Consider the following 25,632-nt stretch of genomic DNA (forward strand, 5'->3'; position numbering starts at 1 on the left):
TAGAGAGACACGTGAGGAACTTGCACAGTAAATACATCAATTTTTTCACATTGTCTGCTTTGGCATTCAGAAGACTCCCTATAAACTGTATCCTACTTGGTACTTTGTAAATAGGATGCAAGTTATGAAAAAATTCTAGCATATGAGGATTTTTGATGGTATGAAATGGTATATTGCCGGCATGAACACCTCTACCAAATGTAGTCAAGTTAGGTTTTTTCTGATCATGGCACATTTTATCCAAAAGCCTCTTAAAAACGATTATGAACATCTGAATACTTTCCAGGAGTAGGAGTTTTCAATGTTGAAGCAGGTGGAGTATCAAAATACTTATCAGAAGACTAAGAAGTTGAATTAGCTTCACTTTTACCCATATGACAGAAAATATCCCTGCATGCTTCTTGATGCTGCCAACGACAAAGTTGGAGTGCACAGAAGAAAAATTTTGATGCAGACCAGTTTTCCCTTTCTTGCTGTTTGACTGCAATAGTTTTGCTAGTAGCTGGACACATCATGAGAATTCATCAGAGTTTCTCCATTCTATCTACGTGTCATACTCAGGAGAACAGAACTTGCACTTCGCTTTAACGTTTTTTCCATGTTAATGTCTAGTAAAAAAGAAGTTTCCATACAAACGATTCTGGCTTTCCCCAACTCTGCATTATTTATGTCACTGTTGTTAATGTCTTCCTACTTCTGGAATGCTTTCCAGATTATGAAGTATCTCTTGTATTTCAACCAACCAGTAGCCAATTTATTCTCTATCTGCTGCTGTTCCGGAAGAATCCAGCGAAACAAAACGTTTTTGGGCATGCTGCCCTCTCCCTCCCGGGACCTTTACAGAATTCCAGATCAGATGAAAGGGAGAGACAGCTCTTCCTCCCTACAGCAAACACAATGGATTCATAGGTGGCAGCAGCAGGAGGAAGAACAGCAGGAAGGGAGAGGCCTTTACTGAGATGTGATATTAGAATCCACTCATTAGCACAGGACTTTTCAGATTATTGGCAAGGTTTGGTTGGGATTAACTGTGTGGGTATTATAAAGGAGATCTTTGTTGAGAGGGAACTAGTGGAAGTTTATTTACATGGGCATTTAATGTTGCTGTTTGCTTTGTTGAAGTAAGGAAAGGTGTGTGTGGGGGGTTAATAGCGGAGATTCTTTTCTTTGTTTTGGGAGAGGTTTAATGGCTGTGTAGCTTCTCTTTGTGTTGGGGAAGGAAGTTTAATGACTCCCTCCCCAACTCCAGAGTTAATTTCTTACGTTTGGTCAGTTTAGAGTAGACTGTAAGCTCTTCTGGGTAGGGACTATGTCTTAAATTTGTTTAATGTACTTTATAAACAGCCATGTACATTGATGGCCTGGTATACAAATAAAAGAAAAATACACAGAGAGTATTTGTTCTACAAGGTTCTAACCAGTCAAGATGCTCAATTTTCACCTTCCAACCCTCCCACCCACCTCCCGCAAACAGGTGGCATTAGCATGTAGTAGAGTGAGCAACCAATACGCTCAAGTTGGCTAGCTAACTTGTGGCATCATGGTTTTGCTGCAATCAAAAAGGTAGGATGCCAGCTACATCAGACTATTCTTGCTGGAATACTTGATAGTGGTTAAGTAGGCCTTCAACTGATTGGCTTGCCAAGTGCAGCACTGACCTCAAAAACAAGTTTTAATATCCCAGAATGGTCTACCAGTAAGAGAATGCTGGAAGTCAGAATTGTGCAGTGGATTTCACAACACTTCCCTGCATTATTAGTCTTAAAACTTAACCTGCTAGTTTACTGACTTCACACCTAGATTCACTGTAGGTTAAATTCTAACCAGGCATTATCCAAGGTTTCTCTTTTATTTCAGCCATGCTTGGCACAAGGACCTGCTATAGTAGTAACTGTTACTGCATCAATGAAATATAATCTAATACAGCATATGCATTGTGAAGGTAAGATTGAAAATCATTTCCTTGCTCAAATAGCTGAGTTTTAAAAGCAGCTAGAAAACATATTCAAAGTAGTCCCTAGGGCTTTTCCAGAAGAATTCAACAGTGTTCAAAGTGAAGCATGTTTAGTCTCAAAAAGAAGTTTTGGACAGCAATTGCATCTGAACATTTCACAACATTTCCCCGCAAAATCATCATCTAAAAACTTACGTTTTATACCAAGAAGTCTAAAAACCAAGAATGTCCAGCCACTTCGAAATGAAAAAAGATGGAAAATTGTGACTTTCTGGGATAAAACCTTGAAGTACAACAGCAGTTCAAGATTATACCTAAATTTGAGCAAGACATTCCAGGCTTATTGGTCCTTTCCCTGGACTTTGGGCCAAGTGAGGCTGAATGCAGTATGTATTAACATTAGAGGAAGCCAAGTGATGAAACCATATCATTCACAGTTTTCCATTTTCACTGCTGGACAGATGCAGAGTGGAGAAAAACCCACAACACTCCTATAGCTGGAACAGAGCAGAACCCAAAGTCTCCAGATACTGGCCCTAGTTAATGAGGACTATCGCTGTAAAGTGTTAGGTCTAGGATTTTGGATTGTATCACTTATCACATTCCCAACACCAAGTCATTTTCTTGTTTTGGAAAAGGGGTTAATGCGGGAGCAAAAGATGCAGTGGTTAAAATGACCCAACATCCCCAAAAGAAATGATATGAAGAACAAGGACATTTTGGTTTAAAGTTAGTAGTCAAATTCTCCAAGGACGTCTTTTTTTTTTTTTTTTTTTTTTTTTAAACAAACAGCCAAATGTGTGTTTTTAAACCACCTCCTTGATCTAACACTTAAATCACTGGCATTGTCCAATTTAGTGTTTAATTTTTTCCTGTAACGTCACTTGGTTCTTGGCTACTAACCTTTCATGTTACTCTTGGATTTGTCAGTTTGCTTGCCTGTGGGGGTTTGGGCCTGCTGCCCCTGCCCACTGGAAGAGGCGGCTTGCTGTGCTGCTTTCTGCTTTAACATTGTCCAGTCGAATGTGTAGTCATATTGGTGGTTCAGGGTCCTAGAAGACAGGGAAACACTTACTGCAACGTGACTACCTTACTGTGAATTTCAAGCCAGTCTGCTGAGAAATGAAGCTAGAAGTTAATCTTCAAAGCACTTTACAAAAAACAATTAAGAGCAGTGTACAAATGCTAAATATTACTAACTGAAATGAATCCTTGGAGTAAGTCAAAGCCATTTGGTAATGTCTGCTTCCCTCATTCACACAGATATCTGCATCTGTAGAAGTACTTCTGCACAGCCCAGCTTCTCCTCCTGCCTGCACTGGAGTCATGATTCTTCCTTTATATTGTCTTATAGGAGAGATTTCTGGTGCTACAAATCATCCTACATGAATTTATAAGATTCCAAAGGGCTCAGATTATAGAGGGTCAACACCAACTTCCATTATTTAAAGGCACTTTATAGAGAAAACAGTTGGTCTTATGTTCTTGTTTGCTTCTTTACAGTGTAAAAAGTATTAATGGGTTTTAAAACACCATTCCCTCAAATAAACTTCCAGGACACCACCACCAGATCTATATGTAGCCCCAATCCTCACCGCACCCAAAAGCTTCCCATCGCTTCTTCTCGTGATCCAGATCCCATAATCCTCTTGCCACTGAGAGTTGCTGGAGATGGTGGGATGTTGGACAATTTCAGCCATTTTGGGGGTTGAGGATGAAGAGGAATCAAAGTCACTGATCTACGTCATCGCCAGGGCGGACCAGATCAAATAGAAAAGATCCTCTTCCTTCACAGCCAGTTTCATATTGTGCCACATTTCCTGGTTTTCTAAAGTTGTAGTTTGCATACTGTTTCTAATTTTAAATGATTTCTTGAAGTAAACTTAGAAGTTTCCCCATTCCAGGAATTTAAAAAGAAAAAAACTCTAAAGATGATTCATGAAGCAGTTATTGTTCATTTGAATGCTGATCCGATTAGATTTCTAAATTATGCTATATTTTTAGACTGACCTGAAAAGAATACGGAATAATTGCCTCAGATACATGTAATCCGGTGCCTCTTCAAAGCGAAGGCCACGACAGTAGTTCAGGTACATGGCAAATTCTGCAGGAAATCCCTGTAAGCAACAGCATTAGTCAAACTATGACCCGCAATGAGGAGCCATTTGTAAGGATTCAGAAATCAAAAAGCCATAGCCAATATTTAAAGGCAGAGTTTAAAAATGGATTTGGGTCTTAGGAGAAGTCAATAACTTAAGTCTCTGTTTTGGCCCCATTTTGCTCAGGATGCTCATCAGATCACTAGACACCCAAGAATATATTCCTTTTCCTGTCTTAATTCACAGGACCTTAATATGATGTATGCAACGTAAAAATAAAGACATATACAAACAGCAGCATTTAATTAAAACTGAAAATATACCAAATGCTTTATTCTTTTATACCTTTCCCCTTTTATTCTAGTTATGCTTAGTTCTTAAAAATCCTTTGCCCCAACAGAAGTGGTTACAGTTCTTCAGAAAACTCAGTTACTTGTACAGGCTATTTTGGGGGTATTCTAAGTAACAGAAGCTACTGCTTAATGCTCCTTGGGACCTAATCATGAAAAAGTCTACTTTGAGAACTGGCATCATAATGTGAATTTCTGCATAATAAGTGCTGCTTAAACGCCCTATTCTTAATAATAAAATAGTTATTTGCATAAACTAATGCTTTAGTGTTGTAAGAAAAAAAGCAAGAGGAGGGAGAATTCAGTGGCAGATACTTGTAAAATTTGTCATCTGTAGGAAGTAGAACTACTTTTCCAACATTCACTATACGGTGATTTGCAGGATTGCAGAGTTAGACCCAAGGGACTCTTGGAAGACACCTAACCAACAACATAACCTTACCCTGGAAATGGGTAAAAAGCAGGCATCTATGCCTTTGCTTTTGATGCCATGAGGTGCTGACATCTGCAGCCCTGGAGAGGGTACAGTGAGCTGGTCCTTTGAAATCCCAGATGACAGCATTGGATAATTGTTTTTCTGCAGTCAGGCCTCTCAAGTGGGATTCCACAGGGGTCCATTCTATTGCTTCTTCTACTCAACAGGTATAGGAGACTATTAGGAAACACAGGCTGCTGAGTGTTCCCTCACAGCACTGGATGAGAGACCTCTGTAGCTTCATCTCATCCAATCTTTCCCGTGATGCAAGTATTCTATTTGTACCTCAATGAAATACTTTGAGAAGAATTTGGACGACACTCAACCCAGATAAACCTGACTGAGCGTTTACATGGTGAGAGCAAGAAGAATTGGCAAAAGTGAAGATTTATATTGTTCAGACCCCCCAAACTGAGGCTATGCCTGCCTTATTTATATTTGCAAATTAAGGATCTTGTTAGATTGCCAGCTGCACCTGCTGTTCAAGTAGCAATGGCTAGCAGGAGAATTCAAGTGAATAGAGAATGCAGTTTATTTAAAGTGCTTTGACCATGTGTCCAACGCACTGGACATGTCCTTTGAGTCTCTACGGAATGATGTCATGCGGTGAAATAAAATTATTTCCATTTACTCTTACCTTACACAAAACCTCAACAGGAGTGGACATCTTCTTTTCACTAATCTTTTCATACTTTTGCTTCTTTGTTGCAGCCTGTGGAACATGTGGGTCACAATATAAAAAGATGTTGTGCAACACTGGATTAACAAGGACAGTAGCAAAAAATAAAAATCAAACTGACAGGGAAAGCCCTTTGTCAACCAGAAGTTTTTTTTATGTGAAATCTCCAAGTCCCACATACTTATTGCACAGGGAATGAAGGTCAATCTGGTATTAAGATTTGGACACAGTTTAATACCATTTATTGCAGTCTAAGGCTTCCATCACATGGCACAACTCGTGTCTTTCTAGCTGCTGCTTTTGTCCACTCAGACCCTACTTGAATATCCATTTGCAAAAGTTCCATTAATTCCAATTTCTGAACTCCATTCAACTGCTGCCTCTACTTTTTAGTGAGAAACCATTACATTAGATTGCAGCTGGAAAGTTCTAGCATTTTACCATCAGATTGCCTGTTTAAAAACTTACTGGTTGTGCAGCTACAACGCCCCCTGAACAGCACAATTCCCATATGGGAAAGAAAACTAAAATACAGTAAAGAATAAGTCTACACTATTCAAATCACAAATTCACCATGCTTTTACATGATGACCTCATGTTCTGACATAGGGTAATGCAAATGCACACCTAAGTTAAGCTTTGCGTATGTTTCAATTAAGATAGCCATTCAGCTAACCCACAAACGAGACTTAAATTCTCTTTTTAAAGTTATACTTTCATATCCTACATAGTTACTGAGACTATTAAAATAATCTTTTATATCTATGTCTCCCTTTCCAAAATGACCTCAGCCTTGGATAGGAAGAGTACTTTTGCAAGGCTGATGTAAGCCACTGTTTAGCATAAATTTAAAAAGTGAAACAATACACACATTTTGCATACTGCATGAGTAAAAGCAGAGGCCTTCTCCTGTCACATCCAGTAAAACTAAACTTGGAAAAGAGCTCTGAGTTAGAACTGCACAGATCATTTTATGCAGGCTAGTAGTCAAGAGCATCCATTACCAGCTCTTACATGTTTAGAGTCTACAGTAAGACTGCAGACTGCATGGCCTACCTTTAATCCTTGCCAAGGCAGGCTGGTTCTGTTAAAATACATCAATACATAGCCTAGAGACTCCATATCATCTCGACGACTGTAGAGAAAAAAAGACAATCTTAAAAACTGCAAATGTTATCAGAACATTAAGATTGCACCATTTAGTGGTCATAAGAATCCTTAAACTAGAAACAGTCTCATGTTTGTTCAAACTATTTCTAACAATGACACAAGGAATCAATGAGCAAAACGGAGAAAAATCTGGGATTAAGCTATGTTTCTCTACAAGTCATTTTAGAGATACTGAAATTTAGGGAAAACATGTAACAATCAGTCTGAAGGCTCCAATGTTACTTAGTTTTTCAAAGCAAGGAAAGTGACTTTCCCATTCAGCTCCTATTGACATTAGTTGCAGTTGTGACTAAACAGCTGCACATCTATGAAAATTTGTTCCCATGGAACTCCAGAAAGCCAAAGTGAAAAATTTGATAACCACAGATGCATTAACTCCTTTTAAGGCCCAGTCAACACTTGATATTCAGGTCCACAAACCTAAATCAGGAGTCTGTAAAATCCACACGAGACTGACGTAGTTATGACGACATAACAGCCAGTGATGTCAACAGAAGAATGCTTCCATCGACCTAATTATGGTCACGTGGGGACAAAATCCCTAATACTCCTTTCCAACAGAGCTATGCCAGTATAGTCTCTGGAGTGTACACACACCTTAAGTAACTCGGGCAGGAAACGGATTTGAATTAGTGCTATTTTAAGAGACTTCTATAGTCTTCCTTATTTACATCTTTGACCTACTTAAAACAGTTTTTCCTTGAACTCTGCTTTTATTATGGGGCTTACTGTAGATTCTGATGTTCAGTTATATCACCATATTTAGACAGGGAGCAGATGTGACTCCTATATTTAAAACACACTTTTAAACCATCAAAAAAGGGGGAAAAAAATGTAAGAGGAAGCTCCAGTGCTATTTGCAGACTGTATTAAGAGCCTGCTGCTGAAACATTGTTTCCACTAGACATGCTCCAGCACCAGTAAGCCGCCTCAGACCGTATCACACCAAACATGCTCCACAGATAACATTTTCCTGAATCATTCTTCTGTGTGAGTATTTAAAGACAGGTGCAATCCACTGCAGTGAGGAGGTATCTACTCCACCAGTCTTCCTTCTTGGCAATGTCCTCTCTGCAATGGCAGGGAAGGCCTCTGCCCTTCTATATGCCAGCCTGCTGATGCTGCCTATTTAACATGGTCTGAACCAACTAGTTTTGTGTGTCTACCCACAAACCCCAGTTCATCAAACACACCTCCTGCCAGGCTGTTATTCTGCAGGTAAGCTAGATGTTATTCTGCAGGTAAGCTAGATGGAAATGGGTTCCCTCCTTCCGCCTACTAGGGGTTAAAGGGAGAGGGGAGATGAGAGAAAGCTTCTTTTTTTTTGGGGGGGGGGGGGATTTATTTAATGAGACTGTAGTGAAGGAGCATCTACATAAGTAGATTCCAAAAGAATCCACATGTGCATGTAAGACAACCCTGCCCTGCAGAGCTTACTACCTGAGAGAATACTCAGTGAATGTACTTACAAGGTAGGATGGAAAAAATGCGGGTGACAGCAGTCAGACTGTGCAGTTTCCTAGACCACAGTGTGCAAAATGTGCTGGTTCTGAAATCATGTGTGTTTTCCATTTTAAAATAAGCACTAGCAAAGCCCAGTGACCTCATGCATAGACATGATGTACCTAAGAGCTTATATAGGGGTGGTGGCAGTAGGACTCTGGGGGAGTTTTCTCTGAGCCCAGGCAGTGAGGGGGCAGCATGCACCTTCTCTGTAATTTGTTTTAAATGGATTTTTCAATGCCATAGCTGTACAGTATGAAGCCTGGAATTGACAGTCTTGTACTGACATTTCCTAATAAAGGCTTCATTAGAATCCAAACGCATGTAAGTGGACTCCAGGATATCTGGCTTGTAAAGGATGAGATGATATCACCTTCTGTTATACTAGGTATTTATGTTACTTCAGTAACAGCTGTCACTACACTTGACAGAGCAAACCCTGCGGTAGTCTCAATTTAGTACTGTAACTGATGAAGGGTTCTGCTGTCAAGTTTCAGGTCTCCTCCACCTTCACATGATTTACAGCAGAGGATCACTTAGTGACCTCACTACTGGCTTAGTCTGAATGTTTTAGTAATTCTTAGAGAGGGGTAAAAGAAAGTTTACCATTAAACTAGAATTCCAAATACCAAAATAGAGGATGGGAGAGCTGCCAGACAAACTACTAAAAATAGCCGCAAAGAATGCATAGTCCTTTTTATGATCACTGCCTCTACCTTCAGATCCTGGCTTATCCAAATCTACTTGGGATGCAATGTATCAAAACCTGCGTTAAGAGCATGTGTTCACATCAGAAGTTCTAATGCCCACATTCTCTATTTGCCCCACATGTCTAAGATGTTAGAAAATTGTCTTGAGAAGAACCACCATATTTAAATTGCTATTCATGCCAACTGCTACACAAAAAAAGCCATAGAGGAAGGAGGTCAATATGGAAACATATGGACCTTTCCTAAAGTCTATGGTACTAAGCCCTTCCCACATGCTCTGAATAGTCAGTTATAAGTTTTGTTACAACAGATGAGATAAAAATAGCTGCTCAAGCTATGTTTTAATAATGTTCAAGCTCTGACGACAGACCACAGGGAGCAAAAATTCAGGAAAGGCTAACTACTTCAGGATATGACCTATTATGGCTCTAAACTAAGTCCTGCAGCAGGACTGGGATCCCGCAGGACCCACTGAAATAACAGCAGGAGCAGGTAAAATGTACTTTGTTGTGGGTGGGGGTAAAAAGCAAACTGCGATAATCTGAGGGAAAAGATTAAAAAAAAATTTAAATAGAGGTTTTAACACTGAAATTTAAGCGAGGGATCAAAAGAGATTTGATGTCTATTATAACAGGAGTGAAGTATTTTTTTTTACATCGTTTAAGCAAGATTTGTTTCATTCTTTTAGTAGTAAACACTCTGAATTCTGTGTGTTCTTCTGAACAGTTAGAAGAGTGAGCACTCTCTCCACTTGATTTCTGGAGGAGTGGAGCTCACGCACACAGAGCGAGTGATGCACTCTGGCTCGAGGTGGTGCGAATCCACCCTTTTGATTAATGAATTTCAATATTTGCTTTGGAGAAGGTGGCTTGCTCTCACCCTTCTAGGAACAGGGATACTACCAGAACCACAGCCAAGTATACAAAAGACTAGAACAGAGGAGGAAAGCAGGGGTACCGTGATCCTCATAACCTAACAATTAATGACTGGGGGAAGACAAAGTAAAAATACCAGCACTGAAAGTCAGTACAAAAAGGCCCCTGAAGCCAGTTAAGAGTTTTTCCCATTACTGAAACAAAAAACTGGGCTATGGAAGTGGATCTTCCAAGACCTTTCAAAGTGACAACAACAAATGCCAGCACAATGAAAAAAATTTGTGCTTTGAAATTTTATTCAGCACAAGTGTCTCTTCAGCCTGCAAGACTCACTCTTCAAGGAAGAAAATAAAGCACTTAATTAGCTTTCATACTCTGGCAGAAGCAGGCAGAAAGGTAAATATTTGCCAAGGGATGTGTTCACACATTTGAATGAAAGTAGTTTAGAGACTTCTGAGTCTTATGAATGAGGTCAGCCATAGCCTTCAGGAGCACTGCAGTAATCCCCTTGAACTCACCTCTGCTCAATGCCAAGATGTGCATTGATACTGGCATATCGAGCTGTGCCAGTGAGATTTTTGTCTTCTCTGTATGGTATGTGTTGCCTTGTCCTGTTGTCCCGGTACTTTTTGGCCAAACCAAAGTCAATAAGGAATAACTTAAAAGAGAAATGAAAGTAGGTTATTTCTTCCAGATACAAGTATGTGGAAACCCCACCCAATATGTACTTTGTTTCATTAGGTCTGTAGTTAAACCAGAGGCAATAGTTTAAAGGAAGCAAAGTAACACTACAGTAAGTCTTACTTGCTCTAACAAGCAAACTCGACGTTTTAATATTCAGTTTTTTTAAGCCTTTCCTTTTCCAGGTGGGAGGGACTAGATTGTGCTACTCAACTCAAAGGTTTAGTCTTAAAACATACTTTACTACTGTTCTAATCTGTATTATACTAAGGTTATGTCTACACTGTCCTACAGTTTGGACTATAGGGGTGTGGACAGTGCGCACTGTAACTCCCTTGTACAGATGCTGTGGGTGTGAACTAAAAGGTTCTTACTTTGCATTCATGTAGTTCTCTTCGAAGAGGATTACATTAATGCACACTAAGAACCTTTTAGTTGGTGTCAGCAGTGGCCACACGGAGGCGTCACAGAAGAGCACCCTGACACGCATGGCTATTCACACCCCTGTAGTGCAAACTGTGGGGCAGTATAGGCAAGCCCTTACTCAAGATCTGTGATGTGATTATTAGTTAGGAAGGGAAAGGAAAATATGGTATGGCTATATGCATCACAAAAATGTTTTTATCTGAAGCAATTTTGCACTACATACATTTAGATATTCACTTAATGGCAGCTCAGCAACTTAAACCCTTCAATTGTTTTGATGGGCTAGCATTTGTGCATTTTAATAGTCAAAGATCATTTTGCATAGCATAAAAGGCCAACTTCAATAGCAATGAGATATATTGCTTTCAGCCATACACCCATATTTTTAAGCTACTGATTAGAAGTCAGCAAGCTAAGCACCACAGAAGCATGAGATGCTTTTATTAAATCCAGCTGACTATATTCACATAGCCAAGCAGCGCTAGCCTAGTAAAAGGATCAGATTAAGATTTATTTCTACAGAGCCCATGTCAACTAAACCTCCCTAACTATCAAACTTAAATAGGAAGTATGTTTAACTGGATTCCAGTTAGTGTGGTAACAGTTATTGTATTTTCTTGTGGCAAAACTTCAGGCAGAATTTGGCAGTGAAGAATGAGACTGAGGTATGTAAAAAAAGTGTTTTCAGTTATAGATCTGGAATATTACTCTTCTGTCTCAGTGCTGAACAATTAAATCTGTTCCTTTCTTTCCTTTAAGATACTCATAATTTTTTAGCTGAACCTTCAAGTTTCAGCCTGATAACATGTGACACCCCACTGCCATAGATTAGATCCAGAGGCCAACAGAAGATTGGGGTCTCAGTCCATACATATGACAAAGGATTGAAGTGGCTGAGTGTCAGGCTATTAAGGGGGCTTTTGCGACTCCTAAATAATTCGCAAGAGAACCACATTCAGGGTCTTAAGTTCAAAAGATTATTCTAGGTAACTAAGATAGAGGACATGGCTCTTAAATTCACTCAACAAGTGGGAAGGAAAAGACTGAAGGATAGTTTTACCCTAGTATAAGGAGAGAGGGCTGCCTTTGGTACATCTAGGTGGTAACACAAATTAAATCAACAATTCTACTGTGCGAAGAAGCTTCACTCTAGGGTGGCTGGCTGGCGATTTGTTAACTATAGTTTCTTCTGGAGAGCAATCATCAAATTCAGAGTACTCTTTAGCAGCCTGAAGACATGCGTTAAGTTGGCAGGGATAAGGGGTAATGTTTAATGCTGAACAACTTGGGGACATTCTGACATAATTTATACTTGTTTTATATTTAAGACCATGATCTTAAGAACTTGCTTTCACACAAATCTGCATGGAAATTTTTTCTTCCTTTTCTCTTGAGGGAAAGCTTTGCCTTACTGAAATTTCTTCCAGTAATTTGGGTTGCTGTTATTTCATGTTCCACCAGATGAAGCCACTGCCAGTCTCAAAAAAATCTCTATTCTTAAGCACACAACACAACTACTGGTGTAGACAACACCCCACAGGCTGAGCAGAAATATCAAATTCTTAGAACTACTGGGACAATTTAATAAGTCCTAAAGTAGATGCTGTAAGGTTACACTTGTATTAGCATGCTACAAGTGCTACCTACCTTTGACATAGGAAAAACTAAGTGCTGATGTAAATTTATAGCTGGCCTCCACACAGAAAGACGGCTCCCATCCACTGTTCAAAGTTTAAAGCTTTGTGATCACATGACAAAGACCAATATGATGCTTTGATCACAAAAGCTGTTTGTTAGAGTGCCCCCTTCCAGCAACAAATACAAGTATTTTATGTCTCAAATAAAATAAGTATTTTATTCCTCAGTGATTACATACATTCACTTAGTCAGAACATTTAAACTACACAAGGAATTTACAAAGTACTGGAAATACTTCAAAGTCTCAGCTGATATGACAGGCACTTGTAATCCTTGGGGTCTGCCATTAATCGCAAGTGCAGGAAGAAACACAGCCTCATGATACTGATCACAATAAAAGGTATAGCCACACACAGCAACAGTCTTTATAGTTCTTTAGGCAAATTCTGTATTTTTTCCTGGAGTTTTGTTCCACATGGCATTTTAAAGCCTACCTGCTGCTGCTTCTTAAAAAAAGAACAAGCAAAACAAACAAAAAACAACAAAAACAAAACAAAAACCCCACACTTAGTTGCAGGAATTTTGTGATACTCCATGCTTCCTGCTACAACTCTTATAGACCTGCTTAAATGCATATTGGGCTGATACGGCTGTTGTTCCCTACTCATATTTAAAATTTACAGACAGCAATTATTTAAAAATGACCTAATCCAGTGATGTATAGTCCTGTTTTACACTGATCAAGTAACTGGAATCTGTTATATTCCACTAACTCCCCCCCCCTCAGGAATTTAACCTAGTCTCCAGGAGTGGGACAGCAAGTTCAGCCACCTCCCTTCTAGACTACTATGGGTTCAATGGAGTAAAGTAGTATCTCTCAGTGTAGGAGGCTGGGATCTCTTCAGAACACCCTCTGACCCAATTTTAACAGGGACAGACTCTTCCATCAGACGCCAGTCAGCACTAACAGAAGAGCCATCATAGAAACAAGTTCAATAGCACCTTGATTTGATTTGAGGTAGAAGGGCAGGGCAGCTGCAGATGTAGAATAAAGATTGCCTTGACTGACATGTTTTCAGAACTAGATTCCTAATATCTGTCAGTGAGGTGCAGCATATGTACTACAGAACAACTACAAGCAGTGAAGACTACTGCTTCCGCAAGCCACATACCAGAATAGTACGCCTTACCAACCCAGGAGTTGCTTTCTGATCAATTTCCATTTAGTTTCAACTGCATGGTTAGAAATAGGCACAAGACTTGCTTTCCCTTTCCAACCATGTCCTCTCTCCTAGCAGCAAGGAACCCTACACTTAAGATTTGAAAGCAACAGGCAACGGGATTATCCAAGAGACAGGTTTATCAGGGTAGCCTCATTTTATGAGCACAGTCTTAAGTCATGAGTGACCTCACACCATCATTTGAAATGGATTTACCAAGCAAGAACTGCATGGGAAGGGAGACTGACTGAGGTGATCAACAGGATTTCCCCATATCTGAATGCATTCAGATACACAGCATGCACCCTGCTTAGTGGGCATGTGTACAGCCCTATGCAGCAAGTCTGGCTGCTACGTTGCTACCACTTTGAAGGGGTAACCTAGACACATCAGGACATGCAACGAATTGCACTAAAGTTTTATATACCAAACTAAAAACTAATTTCTGCATTTGACTATGAGGCATGTACATATAACCCATTTCACATTTAAGTTTACAGAAAACACTTTACAGTTTAGACAAGTGCCACAGGGAAACATCTTAGAAATGTTACATGTTTGCCAAGTATGTCTGAATAATGCCAACATAAGAGGTGCTTTTGCAAGGTCTACATTGTCCAGAAACAAAAAACAAAACAAAAAAATAAATAAAGCACATGAATTTGGGGTTGAGGTTGGAATAGGAGACAGTTTCAGACCTGGTTTAATCCTGAGAAAGATGGGTCCTGAGAAGTACTAACAGTCATGCTTCTTTTCCTCTTCCCCACTGGAGATTCTAAACACTGAACAAACAATAGAGGGTGGCAGTGCATCAAACAGTATTGCTTACATTGCAACAATGGCCGGCGCAGACAGGCAACACCGAGGCGTTAGAGAAAGAACAGGGTAGCCAAATGCCATCCTTCTTCCACCAAGCACTGTAGTTTTCCAAAACAGTTAATTTTTTTTTTTTTAAAGAGAATTTTGAAAAATGTGGCAAGATAATTTTTGAATACGAGCCACTCCATAATGGCACTGCCTTAAACAGGGATAGCAATGGTGACATTTGGCTCTATCAAAAAAGGAAATTGAAGCTTTGCTTACAAAAAGCATTCTTTGGTACCACAAACTGCCCTTCCCCAAAAGACATTAAGAAAAAGTAAATCTTCAGTAAGGAAGAGGTAGAAGGCATTTAGTCACCTTAAAGTTTACTTTCATAAGCATGCAGGGCTAATTTCTAGCAGAGCTGAAAGTTTACCTTTTAAGGTAGGAACAAATTGCTCCCAAATATCAAATTGAGAATAATTTAAAAATTGATCACAAATTTAAATTGTGACTACATTTAAAAAAAAATATATTGTTTATAATTGACAGGAAGCTACTGGAACAAGATTACCATAGTACCCTAGTCTTTTTGTGACTGGCATGTCCTCAAGGAGTACGTACAAAACTACTAAATACGTAGCTGTACTTAGCTACAAAGAAAAGGAACAAAACAGTGTATTATATCTGGAAGCAAATGTTTCTAAAATGGAGCAGCCATTAGTCCAAAACTGAAACAAAATGTCCCTTTTCAATTCGGCTTAGGTAAAGCAACAATTTTACATTCTTACGTCAAAGACTATTTAATAAAACTCATGCCCGCAACAAAGAGTGTTTGCCACTATTTCATTGTGTGGCTCCCTAACACAAATAGCAAGTGGCATTGACTAAAAATTCATGGTCTGCAGACAATTTAGGTTTTCCACTCAGCTGATGTGACTAACATGCTCATCTAATAAAACAAGCACAGCAGTATTTTCTAGGCCATTATTCCATATCAAGGTAAAACAAGGAGCTACAATGCCAACCCAGCATGACTGTGCAAAAGTGTGGGAAAACGGCCAAAAACGAAAGAAGTTGGAAATCAGAGACTGAAACTAGTAAAAAAAATTAAAAACAAGCTATTTTAATTTTTTATAATTATATTGCCAGGTCTTGCCAGAGAATTAAAGAACCTGACTGCTTTATAGCAGAGAAAAATAGAGCTCTATAGAGTAAAAGTATGAAACTTGGGAATGAGCAAGGTTTAACAGCAACAGGATTACATGAAGACTTTACCTTTCAATTGGACTGTTACAAAAAGATTTTCCAACAAAAACAGTTAATCTAAATGTTCATTGTGCACTGCACCCCTTCAGACAGAACTCTGATGTTTCTCATGTTAGCAACCAATTTTGTTTCTAATGTTAATGGCTTCAAGTTGGCATTCATACAGGCAAACAAAGGTAAACATTTTATAGCTAATAGTGCCCAAAGATAGTAAACATCCTCAGATAGCATATAAAGAACATAAGTGGGAATCTTGCTTCCAATAAAAAGCTTAATTATGTACGTTTGTCCTGAAGTTAAAAATTTCTATTAAATAGCATGCTTACTGCATTGCCAATGCTGCCTGTCTGCCCGAGCTCAACATAACAATTGAGAATGAAACATTTCACTCAACAGAACTAGTCACGGAAAACAGTATTTCTCTATGCAAAGTTTCCAACTGGAAGCATGCATCTCTGGCTAAATTAACCCCCCTACCCCCCCAAGTTTAAAGTTAGCAACTAGAAGTCCTCCCAATTTAACTTAAAGTATTTAAGGTCCAGTAAGGTCAGTTTTGGTGTGTGATCTTTAAGCATTCAACTAATCTACATTTTAGTACTTCTCCAACTTGAAAGGTTTGCAGAAATTCAGTTACAAACACAGTTTAAGTCAACAATGCTACCATCTATAGGCTGACCGTTAGTTTTGTATGCATAATCCTGAAGATTGAAGGTTTCATTACCAATCATTGCAAACTTTAACACCTTGGTGACAGGTAGGTCAGGAGCTCCTACACTGGTGCAAATACATTTTGCATCAAGATATCCATCCTGGAGCCAAGAGTTAAGACTTGATTTTAACATTACGGAAAAAAATTATGCTATTCGGATATTCACTAACTTTGAATAATGAAACACCATAGTTGGACAGAAAATGTTTAGGTAATCAAATTAGTTTACACTTCAGATTTTTATGTTTAAAAACAATCCTGTCATTAAATCCTCCTTGTGGGGTGGGTCAAAGGCCCACATGTTCATGCTACTGCATTTAGCAATACACATAAGGAAATCCCACCACCTGGCATCAAAGAATTAAACTGATTTAGTCTCTTTGGCATATCTGTTTCAGCAATGACAAACAAACAGTTATCGCAAGCTGAATAGCTTTTTTCAAAATCTGAAGTTTATCAGTACCATTCTTAGAGGCATTACCCTCCTTGTTCTTACATGCAAAGAGCTTTAGACTAACCTTATTACAGTGACGCCCGATACCCATTAGGAAGTTATCTGGTTTAATGTCTCTGTGTATAAAATTCTTTGTGTGCACATATTCAATTCTACTGATCATCTGTAAATATAAGAAAAAAAATAATCAGAATTTAACATTAGAAATAGAAAGCTAAAGATCAAAGATATTAGAAAAAAGTCCAGTGGTTTAGTTCAAGTTCATTTTCCTTACTAATGAATTAATTATAAATTGAGTATTTAACCAAGTACATTTTAACAAATAATCACAAAATAGATTTGTCAAGTGACGTGACAAACAGTTTGATGAAAATAATCACTGGTCTGTCATCACTTGACCAATACTACAGGTCTTCAGTGTAAAAGCCTCCAACTGTTTCACTATAAGTAGCACAAGTTGTATTCACAACTGATTTATTCACGAATTTAAAAAAACCAACCTAACTAAAGTTACTTTGTTTACTACAGGACTGTTTTAGAATCTTTTCCTGATATTGTCCGACTAGGAACTAACTCATTAACAGTTGGTTACTCCACATATGCCTTTTAGCTATTCTGGTTATCTTAATTTGCTGGACAATAATATTATAGCATTAGGAAGGTCTACATTATGGGGACTATTGTGGTATAGCTACAACACCATCACTATGCTGGCATAACCCCATATAGCAATGGAAGGTGTTTTTCCTGTCACTGTAGGACCACCTCCCAAGCAATGGGAGCTAAGTCAATGGAAGCGTTCTTCCATCAACCTGGATGCACCTACCCTAGAGGGTTAGTTTGGCATAGCTATGATGCTCAGGCATGTGGATTTTTTCACACCCATGAGTGCGAAAGCTATACTGATTAAGCATAGACCAGGCCTTAGTGAATTACAAGTGTCAATACTGTAGCATCTCTCTAAGCTAGTAGCAATCCTAGTGGACTCTGTCCCAGTGGCCACCTTTAAACTTACTGTACTAAAGTTCCTATCCAGCAATGCGTTTGAAGGCATTCCTATTGTCCCACAGATACTCAGGTTTTGATTCTTTAAATGTTGTAAAACAAAAGGTTATTCTCAAAGATGCTACTACCACAGCAGCCAAGAGTGGTTCTCCCTCTGAAGTGAGCATCAGTGACTAAAAGCAGCTGAGAACAAGGACAGTTGACACCTATCTCCACTCAGAAATGCTCTACCCTTCCTTGGCTGACAGCCTGGGATTTCATGACCATTTGGCAAAGTGACAGTTACTACTAACATCAGTTGGATAATCTTGGATAATTTTCAATACAAGTTTTAAACTCACCTATATTTAGGTCCATCTAACCCTGGCACTCAGGGCATGAAATTTTTCACAGCCCTGAGTGACTTAGCCAGATGGTTCTAATTTTTAAGTGTAGACCAAGCCCCAGATTCTATGATGGAATATTTCACGCCTAAATAGAGAAGCAAGTGAAGATAAGGCATTTCTAAGGCACTCACCACTAAATATGTAACCTCAACTCTAGAGATTTGAATTAAGAGATAGAAGTTTGGCATCCCCATGTTTGTCACTAAAGGACAGCAGACATCCCAAAACCATTCAAATTTGAGAAGACTAAAAGTCAGGATATCAAGGATGTAACAGGTACACACGGACGTGCAGTGGCAGTGCTCGACGGAGAAGTCTATATACAGCCTGCCAACAACATGCTTGGCTGAAGCCTATTGGAGTGCTTCATTTAATCAAATTAACCCAAAATGCTGAGGATTGCTTTTTACCATTACCAGTACTTGACATCTGTGATGTAAGTAAAATAAAATGAAGAGCATGACTTTATAAAGCGTTAACACTAGCATGAGAATACTAATATTTGTGTTGCATTCTGAGTTCTCTACAATGCTAATCTTATGCTCTGCTATACCACAAAACTGCCACTAACACTGTTCCTATTTTTTGCTTCTATGCGAGTCAAATAGGCACTTGAGTATACAGAGTACCGGGTTGCACACATTCTGACATACTTAAAAGGAACATTATTTGCTTAGTTTTCCTTACAACGCAAATTTAAGTTTCACATACCTGGTCTGCTAACATAAGTACTGTTTTCATTGTGAACCTGCGGGAACAGAAGTTGAAGAGGTCTTCAAGGCTGGGTCCCAGAAGATCCATAACTAGAACATTATAGTCTTTCTCTTGACCATACCACCTGCAATGACACAGAGATGTTTAAGTTATTCTGTTTAAGATAATACTACAGATTGTTAGTTTAACAGTGAGGTAGCCAGTTAATATTTAAATTTTAGAAGATGCCAAGTAGTACTATGTTTTCCCACATCAAAATAACAATTGATATTGTTGATACATAAATGCAATTAACTAGACTGTTTTACAAAGTGTTCAGTATTTATAAGCAAGCCCTGGCTACCATTAGATATGGAGTTTTTTGTGACAGTAATTTACTTTGATGTAGATTAGTGGCAATGATGCACTTCTTTTATAATATTCATTTTGTTTAGGTCTTAATTGGATCAGCCCCATTTTGTTCTTCCTGCCATTGATTTCCAGAAAGCAATGCATAATGCTGGCCTTTAACGATGTTAACTCCCATTCTCTTATTAACCACCAAAAGCACTGACTAAAAACAACCCACTGGCAGTTGGCCTTTACAAGCTGAATAGTTTAATTTTTTTTATTATTATTGATTATTATTAAATAGAATACCTTTTTGTAAAGCAAGCAGCAACAGAAAGCTCTATAGCAACTTACTGAGTCACCCTACTTTCTGGAAAAGCACTCAACTTTCATAGGACATTGAGCAAAAAGGTTTTGTTTGTATTTTAATAAGGTGTGCCTTCAATTTTCACTTCAAACAAAGGAGTGTCAAGTTTCCACCTGCAACTCTCCCATCCCTCTCAGTCTTCAACTCGATGTCTGCCACTTTGACAGAAAAACATTTGAAAAATACCAGTGTACCAAATTAAAATGACAGAGCAAAGCAGAGGCAGCTGTATGAACGGTAAGGTTCAAACCATGTTTGGACTGGCACCTTTCAAAGGTATCACCTCATTTTTGGTGTTGCTTCTTGTTGTTTCCAGTTTCACCCCAGAGAAAGTTCACATATAAGCAGTCTTTCCAGAGGAGAGTTGTACAGTTTTTTTCAAGCTATGACTTTTTTTCACTAGATAACAACAGGGCAAGGAAGTTAGACTCTCCCTCACTACACATTCATCCAGGTTTTTATTGGCAGCCATCTTTCCAGCATTTGAGCACCCAGTAGATATATTCTGTTCTAGTAGAAGAAGCTGATAGAAAATCTAGCGAGAGATCCTTGCTATACTTAAGACAAAACTAAGATTTTACTAAAAGTAGGAGTTTAAAATTCCAAAAGCAGATATCTAAAGGCACTGTTAAAATAGAATACTAAATTACTTTACTCTGGACCAGGCAGATCTTGCAAGCCACCAGAGTGTCTAATCTCAATTCTGAGCAAGGACATAGAGAAATAGTAAGGAACGACTTACAAAAAGCATATCTATCCTTTCAGCACCAAGGGAAGATCTCTTCGCATCCACAGTATTCCTGCTAATGTGTCTATGGTATTTCACGCCATTGCATACTATTATCCTACCAGATGTAATAGTGGTTGATGGGAGCACTTAAAAATAATTCCAATTCTTCCCTTCAGAATGCTCAGTATGGCGATGGGCTCATCTACATTGAGAGTGCTCAACTGCGAAGTCCCACAAATCTTAATACTTCCCTTCCATCAGGGATAACATCTTTTTGAGGGGAACGGAAGAGAGGAAAGAAGGAGTGACAACCACCACTGCTTTCTCTCCAGTTCAAATAGCACCTCTCCAAATAATTCCTCTGCCTAACCAAGATAATTGGTTGGATGAAAGTCAGGAAAAGGGACATGCTTTAAAAAGTTCTTATCAGGATTCAGCAGTTTACAGCACATATGTCCTCCTTGCTCATTACTGCTTGACAAAATGGTCATGACAAAAACCCTCTGTCATTGACTAGCCAGAGGTTGCACCTCATCTTCTCAAAGATGGACCTAGCTACAGTAATCGTACTTTTGGGACCTTCAGCCTTGACTACTGGAACTCTGTACCTAGGTCTTTCAATGGACATACAGTCAGACACTGGAAACTTCAGATATACAAAGCGAAGAAAATAAGATTAACTTTTCTGGGATCTGACTAATATGGCCCTTGCCATAGCATTAGTAATAAATACCCCCCAAAATAAAGGTAGGTGAACAGAGTACTAGATCAAGTTCTGACTTAAGCCCCAACTACCATATGTCTGTATAACTCCTGTAGCAAATACCCACTTAAGGAGAGGACTCTAGGAAAGTTAGTTATCACAGATTGATCTGTCCTCATCAATATTGACTCCATCAACCCAGATCATGTGTTTCAGTACAGCCAAATGCATGGTCCTACATCTAGGAACCAAGTACAGGCCATGCTAACAGGCTGGGGGCTATATCCTGGGAAGCAGAGTCTGAAGAGGACTTTAGGGGTTGTGGTAGGTAACCAACTGAATACAGGCTACCAGTGTGATGCTACAGCTAAAGAGGGCCAACATGAATAGGAGGATTAAGGAGGCACTGTATATGACACTGATGAGACCACTACCAGGCAGGTGTCAACACTTTGAAAGGACTTAGACAGGAGCCACAAGAATGATTCAACATCAGAAAAATATGCCATACAGCGAGGCTGGAAGTGTAACTTATAGTTTATGGAACAGAAGGTTGAAAGACAAACTGATCACATTCTTAAAATACATACACAGGGAGAAGATGTAAGAGGCTCTTTAGTCTAGAGCAGCAGTTTTCAAACTGTGGGTCGGGACCACAAAGTGGGTCAAGACCCCGTTTTAATGGGGTTGCCAAGGATTGGCATTAGTCTTGCTGGGGCCCAGGGCTGAAGTTCAAGCACTCCAGCCCCGAGTGTGTGTGGGGGTAGCTTCAAGTTACATGCCGCCTGCCTGGGGCTGAAGGGATTAGGCATTGACACCCCCTACCCTCCCTCAAGAGCAGCGGAGCTCTGGCTTTGGTCCTGGCCCCACTGCCCAGGGCAGCAGGGCTTAGGCTTCGGCTTCAGTTCCCCGACCTGGGGTCATGTAGCAATTTTTGTCAGAAGTGAGTCGTGGCGAAATGAAGTTTAAGAACCCTTGGTCTAGAGACTTCATAAAGAAATCTAATGGTTGGACGTTGACTTTACAAAAAAAAAAAATGAGTTGTGATATAAGGCACAAATTTGTTATAATGGAAGTAATTAGCCACTGGAATACTTTACTACAGGATGTGGTTGATTCACAATGAACACAGGTCTAAGTCAATACTGGACGTATGGAAGGTAAGCTCTAGATCAACTACAGGCTATTGGGTTCAATGTAGAAATTACTGAGTATGCCAACCACTAAGAGCCTATACAAGCTGGCATCCTAATAGTAATGAACCACCTATATTACCTAGGCAAATCACTCAAATTTGGCATGTTACCCAGACACATCTACACCATAAAGTTTAAAGCAGAGCAAAGGCACTCCTGAGCAGTAAACAACTGGACTGACATGAAGGAGAGATCAGTTTGGCTTGGGACCAACTATCTTGTCTTATAATGAAACTTGAAATTACTTTTCAAAGAATCCTTTAGTTGTACAACAATTTCAGGCACTCTGAGTCCATCTGTTCTTTGGCATAGAAGCTTCTGAACCAGTTATTCATGATGGTCTTATGAAGATATAGTAAAAAGCTCAATTAGCCATTAGACCAGGGGTCAGCAACCTTTCAGAAGTGGTGTGCAGTCTTCATGTATTCACTTAAATTTAAGGTTTCACATGCCAGTAATACATTTTAAATGTTTTTTTAGAAGGTCTCTCTCTCTCCAAGTCTATATATTATATAACTAAACTATTGCCATAGGTAAAGTAAACAAGGTTTTCAAAACGTTTAAGAAGAGTAATTTAAAATTAAATTAAAATGTAGATCTTATGCTGCTGGCCCGCTCAGCCCGCTGCCAACCTGGGGTTCCGTTCACCTAGGCCAGCAGCAGGCTGAGCGGGGCCTGCAGCCAAGACCCTGGCTGGCAGGAGCCGGCAGCGGGCTGAGCGGGGCTGGGACCCCAGACCGGCAGCGGGCTGAGCGGGGCTGGGACCCCAGACCGGCAGCGGGCTGAGCGGGGCTGGGACCCCAGACCGGCAGCGGGCTGAGCGGGGCTGGGACCCCAGACCGGCAGCGGGCTGAGCGGGGCTGGGACCCCAGACCGGCAGCGGGCTGAGCGGGGCTGGGACCCCAGACCGGCAGCGGGCTGAGCGGCTCAGCCCGCTGCCAGTCTGGGGTTCCGTCCGCCGGCTCCTGCCAGCCAGGGTCCTGGCTGCCGGCCCCACTCAGCCCGCTGCTGGTCTGGGATCCTGGCCCTGCCTACATAGAGTGGGTACTACCTTCTCCCTGGTTCTAGCCCATTCTCTTCCTCTCTTTCTGCACTGAGCTGTGGGTGGGAGTGCACTGAGCACAGGGCTGGGGGTAAAGGAGCAGGCTGGGGGTTGGGGTGTAGGGTCTGGCCATGAGCTAGAATGAGGGAGGGGGCTCAAGGTTGGGGCAGGAGGGTTGGGCGTGGAGTGCTTAGCAGGGCAGCTCTCATTTGGTGCTAGGGGTGCAGGTGGGAATGTGTTTGTGTGTGGGGGGGGGGGTTTGCAGGAGCTCCCGTTTGGTGCTTGGGGTGGTGGTGGGAATGTGGAGGGTGCAAGAGTCAGGGCATGGGGTGTGGGAGGGGCTGGGTATGTGTGGGGGCTGCAGGAGTCAGGGCAGGGGTCGGGGAGTTTAGGGGTCAGGGCAGAGGGCGTGGGCTAGGGTCCTGGGGGTGCTCCCAGCCCTCTGCTCAGAGCAGCTCATGGCAGGGGCTGGAGGGGATATGTCCTGATTCCACCCCCCTTCCCCAAGACCACGTTGCCACCTCTTCTCCACCTCCTCCCCGGAGCAGCAAGCACACTGCTGCTCCCAGCTCCGCTTCTCCCTCACAAGGGCCATCAGCTGATCAGCGGCAGGGAAGGAGAGGAGGAGGGGCAGGAACCCAGCACACCCACGGAAGAGGGGGGGACTTTGCCTGCCCTGCAGCTGGCAGAACCAAGCTTCTTCACCCTGCCCCCGCAGGGGGGCGGAAAAGAGCAGGCCGGGGCGGGCAGGATTTTTAATGGCACGCTGCTTCCTGCCAGGATCCTGGTCACCAGCCCAGCTCAGCCAGCTGCTGGCCTGGGTTCAGCAGCGGGCTGAGTGGGGCCAGCAGCTGGGACCCGGCAGGCAGCAGCGTGCCATTAAAAATTGGCACGCGTGCCATAGGTTGCCGACCCCTGCATTAGACCTTAAATTCTTTACTGGAACTCCTGGACGGGTCCACTTTCTAAACTTTAAGTAGAGTTCTTGATGTCAAATTTTTTCACCTACTTCAAGACAGAAAGTAGGACCAGAAGAAACCCAGACAACACCATAGCCAGCACTATACAGTAGTTATGCAATGCCCTATAGATGCTAATCTACTAGTTTTTGAAGTAGCGAGTCAGTTTTTGCCTTTGACAGAACACATAAAACAGTCAAGACCACTGTAAGAAGCTTTTAGGTTCCAGTTTCCCTTCCAAAAAGTACTATATTTTGTTTGCATTATAGGTATTGTTCCCTGCACAGTCTAAAATAGACAAGGTTACCCAACACTGTCCATTGTAAGACCATTTTCAACCCAAACAGTTACATTTTGGTAAAGTTATAAGCAACTGAAATTTGACCAAGTTATGAGCTTCTGAAAGTCTCAGCACCTGGTTTGGCAGTTACATTCTCCAAAGATTCTCTCTCTAATGGGCATGCTGCAGGGGTAGAACAGACTTTCCTGCTATTGCTCCTTCCACCTGGCAAGAGCCACTGTCACAACATGCATTGGGAACTGAGTTTCTCATACTCCCTCTGCTGGGACCTAAGAAGGAGAAGGAGGAACAACTTGACTGGAATGCAGAGGGATGAGGAGCTAAGGGGACAGAGGCTAGACACAAACAGGCTGGAGAGGTCAGGACAGAAGGGTCTGAAGCCACTTGTGAATATTCCCTTCAGAACCTGGAATAGCACCCACAATTTCAGAGTCCACATTCCTTTTATGTCAAATAGCAGTGAAGCATACTGAAAATATATGCATCATCCTGCAACCCAAGTGTTTTTAAACAAATCTCATCACTGTAGGTTTTTAAGCATAGGTTAGACAAACGTATCAGAGATGGTCTAGGACTGATCATCTCAACCTGGGGAGGGGGTCCAACTTTTAAGGGGTTTGACAAACCTTCTAATAGTTCAGTAATTATAGTAAATGTAGGGGGGTACTGTGGCATTGCATCCTGATGCTTGCCTCTCATTCAAAAGCAAATTTTAGGGGGTAGGGAGGGACAAGTCCAGGAAAAACAATGCTAAGGTGGGATGTGATTTAAAAACATCTCGGATATAGGTGTTCTTGGCCCTGACTCAGCGCAGGAGGGCTGTATTAGATGACCTCTCAAGATCCCTTCCAACCCCACATTTCTATTATTTAAAACTTAACACAGG

General features: G+C 40.7%; 1 protein-coding gene across 5 annotated transcripts in view; it reads right to left on the reverse strand.

Annotated features, from left to right (window-relative positions):
• CSNK1A1 (casein kinase 1 alpha 1) overlaps nucleotides 1-25,632 on the reverse strand; it is a gene marked incomplete at its 3' end in the record, with an annotated part of 52,431 nt that overhangs the window by 12,686 nt on the left and 14,113 nt on the right. For 2 of the 5 annotated variants that reach the window (XM_084636919.1, XM_084636918.1), the window contains exons 3-10: nucleotides 19,116-19,242; nucleotides 17,078-17,176; nucleotides 14,479-14,562; nucleotides 10,334-10,473; nucleotides 6,614-6,692; nucleotides 5,516-5,590; nucleotides 3,965-4,071; nucleotides 2,858-3,006 (exon numbers count right to left, since the gene is read on the reverse strand). In XM_084636919.1, coding sequence (XP_084493045.1) covers nucleotides 2,858-3,006; nucleotides 3,965-4,071; nucleotides 5,516-5,590; nucleotides 6,614-6,692; nucleotides 10,334-10,473; nucleotides 14,479-14,562; nucleotides 17,078-17,176; nucleotides 19,116-19,242 — 860 coding nt within the window. Of the gene's footprint in view, nucleotides 1-2,852; nucleotides 3,007-3,964; nucleotides 4,072-5,515; nucleotides 5,591-6,613; nucleotides 6,693-10,333; nucleotides 10,474-14,478; nucleotides 14,563-17,077; nucleotides 17,177-19,115; nucleotides 19,243-25,632 lie in introns of those variants that run through there. The other 3 variants (XM_084636921.1, XM_084636920.1, XM_084636922.1) reach the window with 3 other exon arrangements.

Source organism: Lepidochelys olivacea, assembly GCF_965140295.1.
Source record: "Lepidochelys olivacea isolate rLepOli2 genome assembly, chromosome: 8".
NCBI classification, from domain to species: domain Eukaryota; kingdom Metazoa; phylum Chordata; order Testudines; family Cheloniidae; genus Lepidochelys; species Lepidochelys olivacea.